The 22,496-nt window shown below is 36.7% G+C and overlaps 1 protein-coding gene across 1 annotated transcript in view; it reads left to right on the top strand.

The window, feature by feature from the left end:
• The window catches only part of KDM1B (lysine demethylase 1B), a 28,871-nt gene extending 8,202 nt beyond the window's left edge, over window positions 1-20,669 (top strand). The window contains exons 7-21 of the mRNA XM_026843782.1: window positions 508-546; window positions 1,649-1,853; window positions 2,953-3,137; window positions 3,928-4,104; window positions 5,613-5,687; window positions 7,040-7,177; window positions 8,639-8,810; window positions 9,858-9,985; window positions 11,398-11,529; window positions 11,924-11,998; window positions 12,899-13,015; window positions 13,573-13,698; window positions 15,096-15,218; window positions 17,159-17,311; window positions 17,897-20,669. Of these exons, the coding sequence (XP_026699583.1) occupies window positions 508-546; window positions 1,649-1,853; window positions 2,953-3,137; window positions 3,928-4,104; window positions 5,613-5,687; window positions 7,040-7,177; window positions 8,639-8,810; window positions 9,858-9,985; window positions 11,398-11,529; window positions 11,924-11,998; window positions 12,899-13,015; window positions 13,573-13,698; window positions 15,096-15,218; window positions 17,159-17,311; window positions 17,897-17,980 (1,929 nt within the window). The 3' untranslated portion in view covers window positions 17,981-20,669. The remainder of the gene's footprint in view (window positions 1-507; window positions 547-1,648; window positions 1,854-2,952; window positions 3,138-3,927; window positions 4,105-5,612; window positions 5,688-7,039; window positions 7,178-8,638; window positions 8,811-9,857; window positions 9,986-11,397; window positions 11,530-11,923; window positions 11,999-12,898; window positions 13,016-13,572; window positions 13,699-15,095; window positions 15,219-17,158; window positions 17,312-17,896) is intronic.
• The last annotated feature ends 1,827 nt before the right edge of the window (window positions 20,670-22,496 follow it).

Raw genomic sequence — 22,496 nt, 5'->3', positions numbered from 1 at the left:
AAACATAACATGAAAATACTGACCATATGAAAATCAGAAGGTCAGTATTAATCTTGAAACTTTGTGATAAAGATACTCTTAAAATAAATGAGAAACTTTTTTTGTAGTCTAGACTGGAAGATCTTTCTGAAAAATAGGGGATATTTCCAGAATTTTTCTATAAAATTCTGTTGGTTTTTTTTTCCATGTGTTTGTTTCGGTGCTCCACTCCATTTTATAAAATATACATTTTATGGAATGTATATTTTAATGTCTAATTGGTATAAACTAACTTAAATGAGAAACATTTTCTGGAGTGGTTTTGCTTCATGGTGTGTTGTGTTTTGTAACTGCATTTCTCTACTATTTTTACTAACATAATTATCTCTGCTACAGAAGGCTAATGATAACACAATTTTGGTTTGTTTAAGTTTAAAGTACTATGCCATAGACAAATTACTTTGTTTTCTATTTAATTTTTGTTGTACAGCTTAAGAATAGCTCTGATACTGTTCACTTTTCTTTCAGACTGAGGGCTCAGACCAGTGTTCCATGCCTGAGGACTTGGTGAGTAGCGGCTGTTCCTCCACATTTGTCCTAGAATATAAAAGCAATCTTAAAGCACGGTATATTTCTTTCCTTTCCTTGGTCCTTTGGCCAGTTACGGTGGTATTTATGCATTTTGCTCAGGAAACTGTCAGACACTATTTGCAACAGAGCCTAGGACCTTCTACTTTCTCATCTTTTTCCTCCTCTCCCTTACTGTACCAATTAACTTTAATGTGGTTTGTGGTGTCTTTGAGTTGTGGCCTGTGATTCAAGGTTTACTCCTCATTCTCATTTTTGATTAGGCAAAACAGTATTCAGTTGCCAGTTTTCAAATGAAATTCCCCATCCTAAAATTTCCCTGTCTTTCAGGCGGTTTCTATCTTTAGTCAAGCTAGTCACCTCTTTTTGAAGACTGTGAGAGAACATCAAAACATGTTTTCTCTCTCCTTCATAATACAAAACTAGACTTGATGTATGTTGGTGTTTCAATGGGTTGATGATCAAGTAACCCTGCATTTTAGATTTAGTATGATCTGATGTTCAATAAGCCAACGCTGACAAGTGTACCTGAGGTACCTCTATCCCAGGAAATACATTCAAGCTTACTGTTGACTCTTGTAGAAGCTTTGTGGTTTTGTTTCCTTAATGCATGTTTGATTTGTAAATTAAGGCTGAATCATAAGTGTTTGTTAGGGTTTTAGAAGGTCTTTGATGGGGATAGCAGAATCCTAAATTAAATTCACCAGTTAGTATAGACTTTTCTAAGTTCAGATTTCTGGATGCATAAATGACTGTAAATGTTTTACAAAGGGCCTGGTAAGGCATAGATGTGTTGTCATGGCATGTCTCATTTGTTCGCTTTCCACGTGGGTGTGGAGTTTGTGAAGTTTCAGTCCTATTTCTGAAGAAGAGATTAATGCTACAGGTTTTCTGTGTCAGGCTGAGGAAGGGGAAAGAGGGAGAGAAAATGTCTTTATGACTTGCAATTCTGAGATTGGTACTTCTAGTGCTTTTTGGTCTCAGTTTTGGAGGGAGGGGGGAATTGGTTCATTTTCCAACGTTTTCAAAGTACTGACGTGTTCTCTTCTCCCCTCTTTCCTTCACTTCTCCGCTTGGCCAGAGAGTGGCTGAAGTTTCAGACCATTGGTGGTACTCCATGCTCATACTCCCTCCTTTGCTGAAAGACAGTGTGGCAGCTCCCTTTCTAGCTGCATATTATCCAGACTGCGTGGGCATGAGTCCATCCTGTACCAGCACTAATCGGTTACCTGGTGAATCCAACCTTGTGAAGTTAGAGCACTTAAAGAGCGTGCCTAATTTGACTGGTAAGGGCCATCTGCAGGGCTCTGTTGCTTAAATAGGTGTGATAAATTCTGTCTTATAACAGAGTTTATAAGGCACATAATGCTCCTGATTCAGAAATACTGGTTCTGTTCTCAGCACTAATGCACACTCTGTGTGATTGCCTCTGTACTACTTTGATGCAATTTACTTGCTTGTAAGATAAAGGTAATACATTTTGTATGGCATTTCTTTAGGGAGTAAGCACAGACTGCATAGGCTTTTTGTTTACCATCTATCATTTCTTTATAGAAATGGAAAATTAATATGTGGATACTTAAAGATTGTTTGTATTTTTAAGGAAACAAAGATTTACCAAAACAAAACATGATTCTGCTAGTTCTGATATTGTGGATCTTTGGAGAAAAGGATTTGATTTCTTAAGGCACTCAGATTCTGTTTAGGTCAATTTTTTTGCTAATGACAGCTCTGAGACTGGCAGCCTGGGAGTGTGGATCTGCAGAATAGGTCAAGTATGGAGAAAGGTAATTCAGGATTACCATACTCATCTCAGAGTGCTTTGAGGAAGGTTCAGCTTCTGTGTTGTCTTAGCAGGCTTTGTTCTCCTTATGTGATGAAACTAAATCTGTTCATCTATTCAACGGATATTTATCTGCTTAATAAACGGAAAACTTCATTACACAGAGCTACCAATAGTGTACATGGAAGATGGTTACTTTTAGTTCCCACCTGCTCTGGGCCGTATTGGGAATTGAAGCTGAAAGGGATTCAGAGTACTGCATGAGCCTGTACAGTGATGCTAGACCTCAGACTTGAGTTTAGATCCTGTTTCTTGTCAGACACATCATGGCATCTGAGGGCACATAGTGTTTTTCTGACAAAACTTAAGCTCTGATAGGTCCAAGACATACCCAGCAGCTGGCAGGACAATAATTAATACTGTACAGCCTAGAGGGTAGGAGATGGGAGAGCAATATAAAGGAAGTAATTCTGAAGGTGGCTAGAGGCTGGAAAGCCTTGGTACTTGTTTATCTGTGTGAGGTCAATGGATCGTCTTAGAGGGAAAAGGATGTGATGAAGATACAATGGAATATGACTAGTCTGTGGTGTTTCTTTATTCAGTTGCAGGCATGAACAAGTATTTCCAGCCTTTTTACCAGCCCAATGAATGTGGGAAAGCACTTTGCGTGAGGCCAGATGTCATGGAACTGGATGAGCTCTATGAGTTCCCAGAATATTCACGAGACCCTACCATGTACTTGGCTTTGAGAAACCTGATTTTGGCTCTGTGGTACACAAACTGCAAGGTAAGAGATGCTAAAAATTAATTTGTTTACAAAAATAGCTACTTTTTGGGGATGTCGACTCTCTTCTTAAAACATCTCCTTATGCACCAGAAAAAAATTTTTCTTTGGTTGTTTGGTTTGGGATTTTTTTGAATTTTAATGCCTAGGAGCTTCTTTTGCAGTAAAATACAAAAGTTTTGAAAGCAATAACAGTCAACTGAGTCAGCTATTAACTTTTAAAGGGAATGCTTGAACATTTCTAAACAGTGTTTGCGGGTGCTTTATGATATGACTTGGACAGAGAAGTAGATTGTCTTTTTACTTACACTAGCTCTGTGACGCTGTCTTCAGTGGAATTGCTGGAATTTCACATGCTGAAGCTTTCAGATACTGATGTCTGTATTTATATGAAAGTTTTGGATATTAATCTGTTTTTTATTTGGAATACCATTTTGGAATGGATTTTGCTGGAACGTCATTGTGAGCATTGCCACCATTTAGATTCATTCACAATCAAGGATGCATTTCAATATCATTCCTGTACTAACGAAGCATACCATGGAGTTTGTGAGAGTATCTGGTAGACTCATTTGCTTTTATTCCATGTTAATCTACCTAAATAAATTGTTACCTTACTGTGTAAAGCTGGCTATGAAGAAACTTCCACAAAACTTGCTTTTGAAACGTTGTCGGAAGCCTGATTCATGATTAATTTTTGCCACCTGGTTTACAGTTTAAATACGATGTAAACACATGAGAAAACTGAATACTAGAAAATCAATACTCTCTATTCTTTGTTTCTCCTTTGCAGGAGGCTCTTACCCCTCAAAAATGTATCCATCACATCATTGTTCGGGGGCTTGTGCGTATTCGCTGTGTACAGGAAATGGAGAGGATACTTTATTTTATGACAAGGAAAGGGCTAATTAATACAGGGATTTTATCAGTCAGCCCTGACCAGTATCTTCTTCCTAAAGAATACCACAATGTAAGTTGCTGTAATAATCCCTGTGTTGTTAGTGCTATAAAACTACATAGTTTTTTGGTTCTGGATTTTTTGCTCATTACCTATCATTCCAACCATTTATGTAAAAATTACATCTAAAACACATAGTATATTTTCATATGGTTCTGTCATGGTTTAAACCCAGCTGGCAGCCAAACACCATGCAGCTGCTTGCTCACCCTCCCCCACCCTGGGAAATGGGGGAGAGAATGGGAGTTAAGGAGACTCACAGACTGAGATTTAATTTCATAATTTAACAATAATTGAACTAAAATAAAAGAATAATCATAATAGTAGTAATAGAAAATACAAACTAATAATGCACAATGAGAATGCTCACCACCTGCCAAACAATGCCCAGCCTATTCCCAGCTAGTGATCCCAGGGAAGAGAGAATCACCAAATCACAATTCCGGAAGAGAGAGCCAGCTTCCCAGTCAGCCCTCATCTCTGCACTGAGCACAGTGTTGCATGATATGGAATATTCTGTTGGCCAATTTCGGTCTGTTGCTCTGGCTGTGCTCCCTTCCAGCTTCCTGTGTCCCTGTGCACTAGCAGGAGACGGGAAGTTTACAAGTCCTCAGCTTCTTAGCAGCAACTAAAACAATCCGTTCATTCTGTATTCTTCTTGTACCAAATCCCATAGTGAATCCAAAACACAGCACTATTCTAGCTACTAAGAGAGGAAAAAAAAATTCGCTCTATCCCAGCTGAAACCAGGACAGTTCTTATCTGCCTTTAATGGTTATGGAAACTACAGACACAGGACTCTTCCCAGCAAGGTTTTTGTTCCCACTAAAATCTATGGAATTCAGTCCTATGGATTTGTGCTTCCTTTGAGCTTTTCAGATGGATGGGAATTGTATGAAAAATATACCGTACACTTAGGTTCTTTTCATAGCTTAACCTTGTAATAGATCTTTGCCTCCATAGGTGAGGAAACTCCTATTCTGTATTGGTTTGCAAGATTAAAGGGTACATATTTATGACTAGCAATTTGCTTGACAGCACACAGAAACTTACCAAATTAATGTATTCTGTAGTAGAATATTTCCTAGCTATTGTAAGTTGATTTATGTTTGGAAAGGTTATTTGTGTATGTTTTTAATTTATAAACTAGTTTTTAGTGGTCAACCCAATCTGTGATTGAAATTATTACAAAGTAAGTGTGTTTCTTGTCTGATAACTTCAGTTAGATTTTTTTACTTGACTGATCACTTCAGCTGTTTACATTAAAAGCAGATGTTTCAATTTATTTTAAAGTCCTTGAAAATTGTAACTGTTTGCAAAGCTACAATTGATCTTTTCTCTGTATTAAATACACTATCATCTGTAGAAGTTACCACTGATTACTTTAGGGGGTGAGAGGCTAGACTTCTGAAACCTACAGGTATTTTTAACTTTAGCAAGAAGAAAAATAAGTGTGCCATGATAACGTCTATTTTAGTTCCAACTATTTTTGTTTATTTAAATATTTTATTATTTTTTAGAAATCTGTTATTGTTGTTGGGGCTGGTGCAGCAGGATTAGCAGCAGCCCGACAACTGCACAACTTTGGAATTAAGGTAAGAAACTTTAGAGTACATTACTTAAAAAAATCAGACTTCCTCTGTTTTGAAAGTGTTTTTCATCAAAATGAAAAAAATTACATTCTTTTCACAAACATTTATGTATAGGGCATCCTAATTACTTTGTAAAATCTGGGGTTCTACTGAGTAAATCTGATGTTTGAAAACAGCATTTATTTGTTTCTAAAATTCAACAAAGCATGCAGTGATTATTTTACATAGAGTTGGGTTGGGAGGATGGGGGAGACATAGATACTTGTGTCCAAATAATGGGACTGTAGATGATGATGGCTGTTTAAATGAGGTGAAATTTTCTTTTCGTTTATCCACTTTACTGTACTTGTTTCTTATGAAAAACAAGCAAATCACATGTGTTTCCCTTTTTGCTTGTATTTATCGTTGAGAGTGGGTTCTCACAATATTTACATGATTCTACACATCAGAATATTCTTATGAAAATCTGTGGGACTCTTTACACATGAAGTGTTAGCAGGGCAGAAGTTTAAGGAAATGAATGAGCATCTGACTTTCCAGATTTATATATTTGTATGTTCATATATGTATATATTTATATGAATCCCTGAATCCTGTAGGCCCATTATCTCATTCTTTGGTTGCTAAATAGCAAATTGCAGTGCAGCTTTTCTGTACATCAAGTCCTGTGGAAAGCTGTTCTGCAGTAAAATACACAAATATAAACTGGCAGGATATATATATATATATATATATATATATATAAAAAATATTTTTTAATATATGTATATACATACACACCATTGCTTTCTACTGTTCTGGAGAGATGGAGTTTCTCTAAAATTTAAAAATAGAAAGATACTGTAAGTAAGGGTAAACAAACTCAGTCAGACATCCATCTAGTCTTGTATCCTGTGTCTGTGACAAGTAGTGGATATTGAAGTAGGTATGTATGAGTCATGGAAATACACGAGAGTGTGGTTTTCTTAGAATATCCCAGGAATAAATTTCTCCAGAATGTGTATGGACTGCCTCAGATGGACACTGAAACAGATGTGTTTAATAACCTGTAGCATGCCTTAAACTCCCATTTTGAGGTTTCCTGAATAGGTCTTTAGCTTTTTTAAAAAGAATGCTTGTTTTTGTTAGGTTTGTTTCTTAAAGTAACAGTTATATGTATATCCCAAAGAGTAACCTTTAAAAGATAATTTGAATGCATAAATGAACTGTGTTCAGAAATGAAAATGAAGTATTAAGATTGTTAAAATTGCTGTATTGCTTGGGGTTTTTCTGTGTTTTGTTTTCTCCTCTGCTCTGGAGTTGAATAGATGTGTTTAATCAAATCTTACAATTTACTAAGCTGTGTTGTGTCATAGGTCATCGTCTTAGAAGCTAAAGATAGAATTGGTGGCCGAGTGTGGGACGATAAGACATTCAAAGGAGTCACTGTTGGAAGAGGTGCACAAATCGTCAATGGATGTGTCAACAACCCAGTGGCACTAATGTGTGAGCAAGTGGGTTCCCTGCAGTGGTCATGCATTATCACTAGTGAAAAACTGTCATTAAAGCTAGGTTTGGGTGGTGGGGTAAGGGTGGGAGTCCTTTTTCATGACATGATTAAAATACTGTTCTGTGTTATAAGTAAACTCTGTGTTACTATTATATATTTGGTAACAGCTGGGGACAGAGAAGGGCTGTAAAATTGTTTGGGGCACATTCTGTAAAGAAAAGCAAGGCAGCTCCAGCTTCAGTACCAGAAGAAACCACTTTTTTTCCCCTTTTCTGAAGATAGTAATGTAAAAGGTCCCCAGCAGACTTCCTTAGAGCTGAGAAAGGCTTTACTGTGGGAGGCTATTGCTGTGTTGTGGTAATACATACTTCTATGATGGACTTGCCTTTGCTCAGCCTCTATATTTCTATTCAATTCCACACAAGTTAAGATGAATATGTCTAACAACTACTGATGCAAACACACTGCAGTTCGATTTTATTTTTTTTTTAAAAAAATCTGTTGGTTTGGTTTGGTGTTTTTTTGGAGCAGGAAGCTGAATTTCTCCCAAATGGAACCTGAGTATGGATTTTGTTCAGAGAGGCATACAAATCCAGGCCATGCTCTTTTAACTGTTTAGTGCTCTACAGTGTCCTGAGGAAGTTGGGGTTTTTTTCTATCATGTTTTAGTTATGAGATGAGGAGTCATTTGCGATCATTTCCTGTCACCTTTCATTCAAAGTACAACTGTATCCTAAAGGAATCTGCAGTGGTGACCAACAGCCTAGAGAGATGTGAGGATATGTGAAAAACACTGAAGTGTGCCTTAAGTAACAAGGCCCTAGGAAGAAGTTAGCACTATATTTGTGCTATTTTCTCTAGACTGACTCTGTAGAACATTAAAAACGTCTTTATTCTGATTTAGTTCTGTTGTGTGTTCTATTCAAGTTAGACAAGCAGAGCAAGATACTAGGTTTAATTCCAAATAAGTTTTTTCTTTGCTTGTTTGTTAATAAAATTGGCGGTACCTGGCAAGCAACATCCTGCCAATTCCTGAACGCAGGGAACTTTGTACATCAGGCACCAGAAAGCTGTAGTAATGAACTGATTTTAATGGTGATTAAGAATAAGAGGAGGTAGAAATGAAGGATACTTGTTCATCATGTTTGATTACCAGACCCAACATATTTGTACTAGCCTCTGGCCTGATAAGAAAGTTGGAGATGAGGTTTCTGGGAATCCCTCATAAAGAAAGAGATAGAAGAGTGGGGAAAAAACAGTTTGTGGACAATTGACAGATAGAAGGATTGTTGGTATTCCAGTTTTAGAAGAATAAGAGTTTGAGTTAATCTGATGAATTACTTGAAGTTGTGGATGTTTAAGTGACATCATTTAAATCTGAGATTAAGGGATTCACTTTAACTTCCAGCAGGCTAGGCACTGTTTTTTCCCTACTTAAAAAGCAATAAAATGTCTTTTTCTTAAGCTTGGCATTAAAATGCACAAACTAGGGGAGAAATGTGACTTGATCCAGGAAGGTGGAAGGATAACGGATCCCACTCTAGATAAACGTATGGACTTTCACTTCAATGCCATCCTAGATGTCGTCTCTGAGTGGAGAAAAGATAAAACACAGCATCAAGATGTTCCTCTTGGTGGTAAGTGGGAGATGTATTGCAAAGTAAAGATGTTGGCTGTGTTCATAAATTTTTTTATTAAATTGGCTTTTACATTGGACATTTTTAGAAGCGCATGGCTGTACATCTGACCTTAAATCCAACAGTGATAACCTGGCCCTGTGGAGGACAAACAGAGATTGACTGTCCTATACACACAGACCAAAATACCACCTGTAACTTTTAAGGAAGCCTAACTTGATGGCTTTTATAATACTGTATGACTTCTGATGTAGTATCTTGTTTTCATGAGGTAGCCTTTTCAGTATAACTAGTGGCACTAGCAGTTCAGAAGACTTCCTTTTTGCTAAAGCAGACCATAGCTAGTCATAACTCTCATACTTCTTGACTAATCTGTCTTAAAAAGAGCCTCATCAAAGCCTTTTGCTGGCAAGAATAGTCCCATCTCCATTGGTAACGCCTCCCACCACACTTACTGCATGCAAGCACATTCAACAACAGAAAATAAACTTGCTCAGAAATGTCTGCCTCGCAGATCTTTTCAGTGAGGGTTCTGTAAGACAGAATTAGCAATTCTTGCGTTCTTCAGTGAAATCTGGATCAAATTTCTTAGCTCTTCTGGTTTCGTAAAAATTAAGCAGGATTTATTTACAAAGATTCTTCATTATCTTAAAGTGTATTTTCCTTGAAATATCTTCAGCTGTATATTGATGACAGCTAAATAATTAATTTTTCTCCTATCTCAACTGGCTAGCCCAGCTGTGCTGTTGCACAGTGGTTTTGGGGTTTTTTTTCTCCTTTTTCTTTGAAATAATTTAATTCTCTTTTTTTACTGAAGCTATGTATCTTTCCTTTTTGAAGAAGATGATGTTACTAGGGAAACCTATGATTAAACAACAAAGTTGTATTTTATCACTGTGAAGATCTTGTGGTTTTTTTCTATGAGAAGAAAAACATCTTAGTGCAAATTAGCAATAAGCTTGAAAATCTTGTGATCCAGAGAATAACGTATCAAAATGCAGTAGGACTTCTGACAAATCATGATATTTTAAACATGTTCTTTCACAGAAAAAATACAAGAGATCTATAAAGCCTTTATTCAGGAATCTGGTATCCAGTTCAGTGAGCTAGAAGAAAAAGTACTACAGTTCCATCTCAGTAATTTGGAGTATGCTTGTGGCAGCAATCTCTCTCAGGTGAGTTTTGACAGCTGTGTTCTGAAGTAGTTGAACTTCACAGAAAATAGGGTTGGAAGTAATATTGAGAGGTAATCTGATCTATTCCATGGCCCCAAACGAAGAATTGGCTATCCCTGAACTGTTCCTGCATCCCTAACCTGTTCCTTAAGGCACTGAGACAGACTCCAGCACTGCCTTAGGTGATATGATGAGAGTTCAGGACATGCTTCCAGTGAGATACTCTTTAATGTAGAATTTGAGAGTAGATGGTAGAGTGGAGTAGGGCATTTTGCTGAGATGCTGCACAGTAGAATTTACAGGAGAGTTACCTTTCCTCAGATGTTGTGTTTGACTTCTGCTTCTCAGTTCTTTGTTTAAAAACTGAGGTATTTCTCTACCTTGCTAGGTATCTTGAGAATAAATGCATTTAACTTCTGAAGTGTTGCAAGACCCTGACGGTGGGCCCCAGTTCACCACTCTTAGGTATTCTGTTGACTATGTGATACTTGGCTTTCCTCATGACTTCAGTTTTAACCAAGCAGGTTCAGGAAATATTGAAGTATGATGATGTTTGCAGTGCATAATTTACTCAGCCCTGTTCCTTGGGTTAAAGATGTTTAGGGTCAACTGTACTACAGTAAGGGGACAGCTGATGGATGCAGATGCACAAATCTGATCTGAACTGAGAAGCACATAAGAACATAACAGAAATCTACAAGACAGTGCTATACCAGGGCAGTCAATGAAAAAGATTTCAGTATGTCAAGATTTTATACTTCACAAGCACCCAGGGGAAATAAGAATGATGTTAAAATCTATCTTGCCTTCAATTTTAAAATCAAAATATGAACTAAATGCAACTGCAGTGATAGGAATAGGTGTCTGAATATCAGTCTGAGAACTACTTCAGATTTTTGACTGCTAAGTGGTAATTGCTTAGTAAAAATACCACTTTGTACTAACTGTGAGTTTGCAGGGGTGAAAAGGGTCAGTGAAAGATATCATGGAAGAACCTTCAAAATGACAGAAAAATTCCACTCAGTTTGGTTTTTTTTTTATATTCTCCTTCATGTTGGGAAATAAAATATTTCCATTTTCATTTGAAGTCTGTAAGATCTGGGTTTTTTTGCAGAGACAGAAAACTGAAATAAATACACTGCAATCCACCTGAATTTTTGTACTTTCCTTGTTTTCTCTACCAAGCAGAAATTATCTGCTAGCGACCAACCCATATTATGACATTTCTTAATCCAGCAATTCATACGTTGTATAGTGGCCTTTGCTTTTGTCAGTTTTGCCATATATTCTGGTGATACACTTTTTCTTTCCAGCTGTGAAGGGAGTAGGGTGGCTTCTTCTAAACTGCGGGACTTTTGCTAGTACCCATGTCATCTCAGCAGTAGAGACAGCTAGTTATGTTCTGTCCACAGGTATCTGCCCGCTCATGGGACCACAATGAATTTTTTGCCCAGTTTGCTGGAGATCACACTCTTCTAACTGTGGGATATTCTACTGTGATTGATAAACTGGCAGAAGGGCTGGACATCCGGCTGAATTTCCCCGTGAGTCTGTAAAATGTCGATGCAGTGCCTACCCTGGATTGCTTTGAAGCACTCAGTCATATCTTCTTATTCTTTTAGACCAGGCAAATCTGTGCCTGTGATTATTTCAACTTGTCTTTAAGAAAAGAGAGGACAATTTCAGCATTTCTTGAAATCTTCTTTGAGGATTATCAGTACTCATATGTTGTCATATGATGAGCTTATGTGTTAGAATCATGATGATTTTTCTTTTCCAGCTTCCATGGAAGCTTTTTTTTTTTTCTTTTAATATTTTCTAGAAACTTTTGTTCTTCAATTTCTTGTTTACAGACTGGTGCTATATTAGCTATTATTGTCTGAATCTGCATTGCATATGTAGATTTTGTAGTATAATCTTTAATCTGTCTTCCAATAGGTACAGAGTATTGACTATTCTGGTGAAGAAGTACAGGTCACTACTGCAGATGGAACAGTGTGGACAACACAGAAGGTACCTAGTATGCTTCAAGATTAAGGATTTCAGGGAGCGCAACAACCACAGGACATGTCCTTTTTGTCTTTTCCCTCAAAAGACTATTTAGTCCAGTTTCTCTCCACTCAAAGATGAAACTCATATATTCTAGTGACCCATATTTCAATGTCCTAGAGCCTGTTTTTTATGGAGCATGCTTGAGTTTTGAGTACTAGTTGATTTGAAGAACTAAGCACTATACAGGTAGTATAAAAATGTGAAGCAAATAGATTTTAATCTGGTTTTTGAAGTGACAGTTATGCTTTCTGGTTCTATTCCCTGGTCTGCTTTACCCCATTTAGCATGTGAATCTGCCCTGTTACAATTTTTCCCTTTAGTATGCAGGACTTGACTACTCATTTCTCTGTCTCCCTTATTCCCTGTATCACCACGTGCTTCATGCTGCATAATTTAGCTTTTAGTAATTTTCAAAATTATACATAAACTTGACCACAATTGGGTTGACATCAAAAATGTTACTGAGCATATTTTAAAGAAAAGGGATCTGTGAAAGAAGAAGAAACAAGACAATGACTGTCTTCTCTGCTTTCAAAAAGACAGCTTTGTTAATCTGAGAGCCATTGATTATAAATTACAGGAGGTATTAAGATTACTAGCATGGTTAGCTACTCTCACACAAGCAATTCAACACACTGTAACTTAAAACCAGTCAACTGCAGGATCTGTTCTTGCCTGAATGTAAGGCATGTGTTTCCCATTAATGGGGGGTAAAACCAGGCACTAGTTTAGAGATGTCTGATGAGTATTATGCTGCATCCTACAAGAATAATTCAAGATAGTTAAGAGGATGCTTTAAGTGAGGCTTTAAGTGTAGTATTCAGCATTTGCTACTGTTGTGATTATAATTATTTCTTTCAGGTATTAGCAACTGTACCACTGGCCCTTCTTCAGAAAAACGCCATTCAGTTTAATCCTCCACTGTCAGAAAAAAAAATTAAAGCCATTAATAGTTTAGGAGCAGGAGTCATTGAGAAGGTAAGGAATTTCAGATCAATTATCTTTTCATAGAAACATTGTCGTCTTTGTCCCTGTTGCTTTTGCTATGCATTTCTCAGAATTTATTATCTCCTACCCTATCCCAGTGCAAAAAGACCAGCCTATCCTGAAGAGATCCCTAGTAAGACACATGAGTAGAACAAAACAGAAGTAATGCCAGAAACAGGATTGTAACAGTGTTGAAATTTAAAGGCAAAATTGAGAATCCCCACATGAGATGGGTATCACAGAGTTCTATGTTATGTTTGTAAAAATTATACTGAATTTCTTGAGCATTTTCCATAGTGAATTCCATTGTGAATTTGATAGTCTTTGCATTTGCAGTTTGTGAAACTATCATTTTTTTTTTTCCTTCCCTGTCCCCCTTGTAGAACAGACCCATATATTCTCTGTTGAGACCCTCTCATAGAACTGAGTATCTTTCATTGAGTGGAAAAGGGAACAAGAATTAGAACAACATCATATATCCTATCTAGTTATGAGTTCTGTGGTATGACATGTTTTAATTCCATATCTCTCTCTCTCTCTTTCTGTAGGTAGCCTTGCAATTTCCTTATAGATTTTGGGACAGTAAAATTCAAGGAGCTGATTTTTTTGGTCATGTTCCACCCAACTCCAGCCAGCGTGGGCTCTTTAGTGTTTTCTATGACATGGATTCAGAGGTATCATATGTTAGCTGTATTCTCCGTTGGTACTTCAGAAATTCAATTTGGAATTTAGGTGCAATAATTACTGAACGGTGAAAGTATTTATCTTCCCCTCACCCTTACAACTGTTAAAAGAAGTGGAAGCGGTGTTATTTATCAAGAAATAGTGGATTGATACTTCCTTACAATAAATGGGAATATCTTCCTACATTTGGATACAAAATATTCAATGCTTTTATTCTCAAACTATCCTGAAACTAAGTCTGTAACACCTGACTTATAGATGTACTAATATGAGAAAATCTACCAGTCACTTCCAGTTTAGGACTTCTGTTCCCTTCTTTAAATCAGCTAAAAATGCTGTTAAAAAGATCATGCTGACTTACTAACACTTAATGGCTTGCACTAGCCTGACTAACTGTGTGGAATGGCAGAAGAAAAGATAAGCACTAGGTTTTGTATGAAACTGAGGTCTGTAAGGTCAGTCCCAAACTCACGAATTTCAAACTAAATTCAAACCAGTGCACTGACATCATGTTTTTCTTCCTTGCCAGTTCCAAGCAGACTCATTACACACTTATATCTTACGTTTTCATGTTTTTACAACAACTGATGCTTTCTACTTGGCAGCAATTAAAAGGCCATTATGTAACCTTATGGCTTACTACAAAAGGAAACCATCCTGTGAATACTGTGCTCTGTTACTACAATACCTGTACCTTGTGTAAGACTTTCTTAAACAAGTGCTCTTCAGTACTTTTAAACTCATTCTACATGAGGTTCAGTGTGCTGGTGCTGTCTAGAGACACATTCTTAATTTGCTTGATAGCTGTTCTCTGCTAGTTACCAAGTTTAGTAACGGAAGAATTACCTTATATAAACAAGAGAGGGAGAGTTCTTTCAAGGAGCTGAGAACTTGTGTGCTATTCTATAGTCACCGCTTCATCTTTAAAAATTCTGCATGATGGCAGGTTTCTTGAAGTGAAAGGAAACTTCAGTAGAACTGAATTTATTTGGCCAAAATCTGCTGGTAAGAACTTAGTATTGGCCTAATCCAAACATATTTAACCAGCATTTAAATAGATTCTCTTTGTTACAACCTTTTGGAGTACAGCTGAGTGAAATTTTGGCATGAAACTGGAGCTTAAGAGGTCTGTCACAAAAAGTAACATACAAAATGTAAAATCTTTTAGTGTAGCCTTTAAATAGGTAGATAGGAAGTTTTCACTTAATTCATCAACTTGTAAAAGGAGCTGACAGCCCCTTGTAGAATGTGCAGCCTTTATTCTAAGGAATCAAACTCACCTTCCTCTAGAACAGAAGTTTCACTGCAGCTCAAAATCTCTTTGTCACTACCAATAAATGACCTAATAATTCTGAAATTTTATCATATGGTAATGTCTTGTTTTTAGGGGAAACAAAGCATTTTAATGTCAGTGGTCACTGGAGATGCTGTGACAACCATTAAGAATTTAGATGATAAACAAGTACTGCAACAGTGTATGACTGTACTTCGAGAGCTGTTTAAGGAGCAGGTAAGAGAAGCCTCTTTTATTAAGAGATGAATTAACTTGCCAACATACATAAAGCTTCCACTTGCATTACTTCATGATGTATAGGAAAACCTTTGACATTCTAAACTATTTTTCTTTTCTTGTTAGTTTGAAGGAATAGGCTTCTTTTGAGATATACTTCAATTCACATTCTTCAGACAAGAGACCAAACATTGTGTTTTTAGTGAAAGAAAATGGTAGTTCACTTCCGTTTTTCAATTCATTATCACCCTTTAAAGTGCTTTTAGAAAGGGAAATAAATAAAAATTAGTACTTCAGGCAGGTAACACAAATACACTTCTTAGCTGCCACTTTTTCCACACTTTCTTTTTTGGTCATCACTGCTTTCAATATATGATAACAGCTTTAAGCTAGATAAATTTGATTATGATTCCTGCACCTCACCATGTAAAAGCAACTGAAATTACCACACCCCCAAACCAAACGAATCCATCACTCTTCTAAGAAGAAACAACCTGAGCTCTCTTAGGATGGAGGTACAGGCAAAATGATCTACCAAAGGACCCTACATCCTGACTGTAAACAAACATTAGATAAAAACTTATACCTTTTTTCCTTCCCCCAGCTCATCATTATGATAAAAACTAATAGGAAAATCAGAGATACTTGGTGCGAGCAGAGGATGTCACTTAGCAATGTTATTTACATTACACTCTATAGATAGTAATGTGTTAGTTAAATTACTTAAGAGCAGTTAGATCCCAAGAAATGTTTGTGTTAATGTTTGTGGGTGATCTCTCAGGTTTCACTGGTAGTTCAGATGCTAGGATTAATGATCTTGGAAAAGCTTTGGCATCTGAAAACTTGACTTTTTCTGGAAAACATACTTTTGGTAATGGCTTTACAGTTACCGGAATTGTGTGCAATGTAAGACCACATACCTGCTATTTTGACCTCATGAGAATGTAGCAGAGGTAGCAAATGGGTCTTTGGTTTTGGTTGCCACTCTTGTCTAGAAGAGTGATTTTTCATGTCTGTCTCTGTGGTTTATAGCAGTTAAGAATTTCAGTCCACAGTGCAGCAGGATTTTCAAACACAAGGTAGCTTGCAGGGGTGTACCCAAACTTCTGGGATGTCCATGAAACCTGCCATACTTGGCTAGCCATTGTCTTGATTGTTTGAGCTTTAGTCTCTCATGTTCTACCAGAGCAGAATAGTCTCTCTGTTGATACCAGATATTGTGTAAGAGGCAACCAGGGATGCTTCTGTTTACTTGTCACAAGATCAAGAGTAAGACACAGCTGTAGCTGACTAAACCTTCAAACAGGCTCTTTTTGGTAGAACTGTGTGGAATTTGCATGCTGCTATGTGACAAAGAATACACAGTATTACTGTCATGGCTTAGTTACAGACATTTTGACTTTGTTTTTCTCCCTGAACCTAATTTTCAAGCCAGCTCATTTTCTGATCTTAGATAAGTAACGATATTTCTCCATTTGGAATAAAATTATCAGCAAAATGGAAGATTACATGTTGAGATTTAACAAGCTAGAAGTAGCAAAGCATCATGCCTTACCAGGATAAACAGTGCTTACGTTATACATACAAACGTGCTGAATTATGTTGATACTGGTATTTTATCTGTTTGCAAGAGTATCTATGTATCCGGAAGAGATTTTTTTTTTTTTCATGTGTAGTTCTAGGTATATTACAATATTCAAATTTGTTGCATTCAAAACAGTGCAGTTGTGATGATTCAGGCATCAGGCAAGTCTAGCAAACAAAATTATCTTTGTAGTTAGTAATATAATACAGAAAATTGGAATTTGATTCTGGAAAGTTATCTAATCTGTGTTGTAATAATATTACATACTCTAAAGATTACAAGACACTCTTCATGAGAAAAAGCTATGCAATTATGAGTTTTTCTTTGCAGTGCATAACTTATTTCGATTATGCAGGAGGTTCCTGACCCAGTGAAGTTTTTTGTTACTCGATGGAGCAAAGACCCTTGGCTCCAGATGGCATATAGTTTTGTGAAAACAGGGGGCAGTGGTGAAGCTTACGACATTATAGCTGAAGATATACAAGGAAAAATTTTTTTTGCTGGTGAGGTAAGTATCTTTGTTACTGTTGATTAAGGTTATTGGAGAACTATTTCTTATAAAAGATCACCTTTTGCTAACCAACACCATTAATCTAGAGGTAGCATATATTCTGCTACACAAATATGCTAACGTTACTCCATTTTGACACAGAACCCTCTTTATTCATAATACTATTGGGCATAGAAAGTCTGCCACATTTCAAGTCAGGAGTGAACTGCAGAACATGACAAGACTACGCAATCCGCTTACTTTTTAGTCAAACTGTCTTTCTGTTACTCCATTTGTGGGTAACAAAACAAATGCATGCTGCTGATGGTATAGGTGCATTCTATACTGGCAGAGAACTTACCTGCCCCACTAAAGTGCAGATGGAAAAACAGACGACTAGTTTTGCTAGTTGACTTGCTTGCAAATTTTGAAGTTGCTAAAAAATCTTAAATATTTCCTCCTAAATTATTTCTCAGAAGTTTTCCATGGCTTTTAAAAATGTTGGTATATTCTTAAGAAAAACAACTGATCTTATAAATCAAAATTCTATCTGTTCTCATAGTTTTGGAAACAATTCACTTTTTGGTTTTTTTTTAAATACAGGCCACAAACAGGCACTTTCCTCAGACCGTTACAGGAGCTTACTTGAGTGGGGTTCGAGAAGCAAGCAAAATAGCAGCATTTTAAGTACTATAATTTTGTGTTTATAGATATATTTTTAATTGTTTTCTGTGGGTAAAACTATCTTCAAGTTTCCTATTGCTGCCTTTTTCCTAAGTGGTACTTAAATATAGTATATGGTACCTGAAGATAAAATCTTCATCTTCATTTTCCTCTTTCTCCCCCACCTCCCTTTTAAACCCTGATGATACATATTGTTTGGGGTTTTTTTCCAGCTAAGGTATTACTAGCAAGAGTGACATTGGAGTCCTGGCCACAGCTTAACTGATGGGAAGTTTTGTTGGGAGTCCTCTTCTGTATGGCTCAAGTCATACTATCGTAAACCTTCATTTCAGAAGGTCTAATTAAAACAAGACTTAATTTAACATACAGCATTAAAAATGCTGGCAGTTAGTAATGACAATGGGAATTTTCCACTAACTGTGCTTCTTGGGTTGATAATGCTCATAGGAGTTCAAACTTGCTCCCAAAAGCCTGAATAGTCTAGACAAATTCTAGAATTATTGTAGGAAGGAACTCAACATTCTTTCCGCTTGCAATCAATAACCTTTTCTATAATATTTTTCATATTCTTAGCTTCCACTAAGTGGGCTTTGGAATATCAAGTTTGTTCCTTTAAATGAGATGGCTGGAACAGTTTACAGTGCAATCATAGAAGGGTTATTGTATCTAATAGAAACTTGAAAAAATAACTTTTAAAATCTCTGCTACTTATCCAGAGAAATCCTTGTTACAATAATAGGCTAAATTTAGATTTGCTTAGTGCTTCTGATCATGTAGGAACAAGACAGCTTAAAAATACTATATTTCTATTATTATTTTGAAAACAAACTTCCAAATTCATTTGGGCTCAGTAAAAAGAAACTATCTCCTGATATGAGTGCACAGTGTGGGTTGAAGGACTGTAAGTTCCTAATGGCTCATTCAGCTTTTGTATTTAAAAAAATAAGTGGAGATGAATGAGAAAAAATATTAACACTTTTATGAAGGGCTGAAACAAGGTGGCTTGCACTTTGACTTGAAGTTTTATTTTTCTTTTGTTATTAAAGTATTATTAAAAACAACTTGAGGGAGTAATTCAGTAAGGGCTAAGCATCTATCTAATAGCTTTTTCCATGGGACAGGGAAGAAAACAAAATATTCTTCAGTAGAAATAAGACAGACACAACCAGGGTATCTCATCATAATACCACTCCACTAAAATGGTATTAATGAAAAGAGATTAAAACCAACTTTTAGATCTGTTCCCCCACACCTTCTATATAACTTTACAGACCTCATGATTTCTGGAAGGAAAGTAAGCACTTATTCTTTCCCACCCTCATTCTCATGCATAGACTTTTTTTTTTTTTTTCCCATCTCTTTTATTTAAAATGACACAGCAAACTTTTTTTGAGTTATTTCCATAAAGCTGTATCCTTGGGAAAAAAACAAGCAACCTTAAAATCCTACTGAATAAAAGCAATTCTTCTTTTTAAATCCCTAATATTTTGTTTTTAGAGGGTTTTTTAGTATTGTTAAATATCTTTATTTAATCTCTAATTTACAAGGTGAAGATGTTTATATAACTAGATGTTTTTCAGATATATATTCTCTTCTGCTTCTTAAAGCTGAATTATATGGATTAATATGAAAAGTGTAACTGTTCATAATTTTCCTCTACATAAATGCTAGTATGTACAGTTTTAAAGTATTTCCAAGTATTAAACTGTAATTTAAAGACCGTAAGAAGCAAGATAAAATCCTCTGATGATAAAAGATAATCAGACATCAGATTTTGCTTTTGGTAATCATTTGCACTTTGTTCATTTCATTTATTTCAGGCCATTTTATAGCATAACTAGGAAAGATTGAGAGCTGCATATGTGTGCATTGTTTCTTTCCCAGTTTATCATATAGGAGAAAATTATTCAGAGAAGAGCTTCTGAAGGTGGGAACAGAGCTTATTACGACAAGCCCAAAACTTATAATCAACAGCTGCATCAGCTTGGTCAAAATTTCAGTCAGCTTAATAACAACATATAAACACATTACATTACATTTTTAGGCAGGAACTGTCTGGAAAGTTGAGCTCAGCATCCATTTCAGAAGTCCAAAGTTCGTGTGAACATGCTTGATTTTGAGGCATACACTTTCATCTTGCTAATTTTACTTCAGGTTTTAAATCTATCTTTGCAGGTAGATAAATGCTGTATTCTTGAGAATAGAGATGGATGTGAATAAACAGTCGCATTTGGCTTTATGTGCTGCACACTTACAGCATTAAAAAAAGGGTAACAAATGATAAATTTACCAATGGCCTAGTCTATTAATTATTTGTATTTTATTTTTGTGCTGAGCACTTAAACTGTGTTGTGCTGCACTTAAGTTTGAGGAGTAAAGTAAGTAAGATCCATTTTAATTTACATTCATTTTAAATGTATAAGAACATCAGGCTGGTTCTGAGACTTCATTCTTTAATGTTCCCCAAAACTTTTTTTAATACTATGTTAAATTTTATTTCAAGCATGTATGTGTGTTTTTTCTTTTGTGTTTAATTTATTCCCTGCAAATAAAGAACTGGGAAATATTTTCTTTGAGTAGATTTGTTTAAATGTTATCAAAAATATTTGAATGCAGAGCATGATCTGTTACACTTCAACTCTTCTGTGTGACTGTTATGGCAGCAGAATAAAACTGGAAAGTAGCCACAGGATGCTCATTGGTTGGTGTTTTGTTTTGTTTTTTTTCTTTAAGTAGCGGCTAGGCCTACTTTGTTCCATCTAATATTGATTTCAGATTTTAGTATATTCCTACAGCTACACAATTCCTCAAAAGTGCTGCTCTACAGCCTTCTCTGAGCATTAAGTACTAACTTTGTTGTTATTTGCACAATACTGCAATAGTTAGTGTCTTTCACCTTAAAGGTTTACAAAGCAATTCATAAGTGTGTATCATTATTTTCCTTAGCTAGAGGAAGTTTAAGCTAAAATGATAATTGTTTAGAAGCACTGCCCATAAATTTAAAATAGCTGTAAAAATCACCAGAGGACCACTTTATGCTGAATAATTTAAGTATGAATACATCATAGGATCATGGTTCTGAAAGGTTCCTACTAGCACTTTAAGCACCTGCAAGCCTGACTACATTCCCAAAACACTTAAAAATACAAACTGATTCTGATAACACTTATCTACATTGTTTCTCTTGAATTTACTTAGAAAACATATTCCTGCTCCCTTTGAAAATTTATTTCAACCAATAACACATGTAGGTTTGAATCAGTGTGGAATTACTGTGTGGAAGACTCACTGCTTTCCCTTAACCCCATCATACTTGATTAGTAGTTCAATAGTTGTAAGACAGAACCATAGCATGGTTTGGGTTGGAAGGGACCTTACAGATCACCTAGTTCCAACCCCCCTGCCATGGGCAGGGACACCTTCCACTAGACCAGGTTGCTCAAAGCCCCGTCCAACCTGGCCCTGAACACTGCCAGGGAGGGGGCAGCCACAGCCTGTCCAGGCAACCTCTTCCACTGTCTCACCACCCTCACAGTGAAGAATTTCTTCCTTATATCTAATCTAAATCTACCCTCTTTCAGTTTAAAACCATTTCCCCTGATCCTGTCCCTACACTGCCTGATAAAGTCCATCTCCATCTCTCCTGTTGCCCCCTTTTAAGTACTGGAAGGCTGCTATAAGGTCTCCATGGAGCCCTCTCTTCTCCAGGCTGAACACCCCAACTCTCTCAACCTGTCCTCATAAGGGAGGGGCTCCAAGCCCCTGATCATCCTTGTGGCCCTCTTCTGCACTTGCTGCACTATGTCCATGCCTGTATCCCAAGAACATGCTTTGTTCTAATGCCAACTCCCTGCAGAAAATTATTTTCATTACACCTGACACTGGTCTTTTAAAATGTTAACTTCTCCAAAGAATAACAATATTTTAAACACAGCAATATTATTTTGTTTCCATTTTAAAGTACATTGGTAAATTTCATCACACTTGCCCAAAGAATGACAGTCCTTCAAGATAATAGTTGGTGTGAGGTAATTGTTTTTTTCCTTTTAGTCCAGCTGTCTAAAACTTAGATCAGAAATAAAAGTGAAGTAGCAAGTCCACAACATAGTGGAGGCCAGTGAACAAGTTTAGGTTAAAAGGCATGGCAAGTTACATAATACTGCCATCCTATTATCCTCAGGACCTCTGGAGATACCTGGTTTAAGCCACTACTCAGAACAGGGCCAATGTGGAGCTGGTGGCTCAGGGACCTGCCAGGTTGAGCTCTGAACATCTCCAGCAATGGGGATTCCACAACTGCTCCAGGCTCCCTTTCTGTGAGACCACTCTCACGGTGAACCTTTCTTCCCCTAACATGTAATGCATTTCCCTGGTGACAGCTTGTGTCTGTCACTCCCTTCCTCTCGCTGTGTGCCTCCAAGCAGAGCCTGGCCCTGCCTTCCCCATCCTGTCCCATTTGGTAGTTGCAGACTGCAGTATGAACCCCCTTTGTCCGTCTCTTCCTCAGGCTGAACAAGCC

This window comes from Athene cunicularia (assembly GCF_003259725.1).
Source record: "Athene cunicularia isolate RWA chromosome 2 unlocalized genomic scaffold, athCun1 chr2_part1, whole genome shotgun sequence".
Taxonomy (NCBI): domain Eukaryota; kingdom Metazoa; phylum Chordata; class Aves; order Strigiformes; family Strigidae; genus Athene; species Athene cunicularia.
This window is presented reverse-complemented; position numbering and strand designations above follow the sequence as displayed.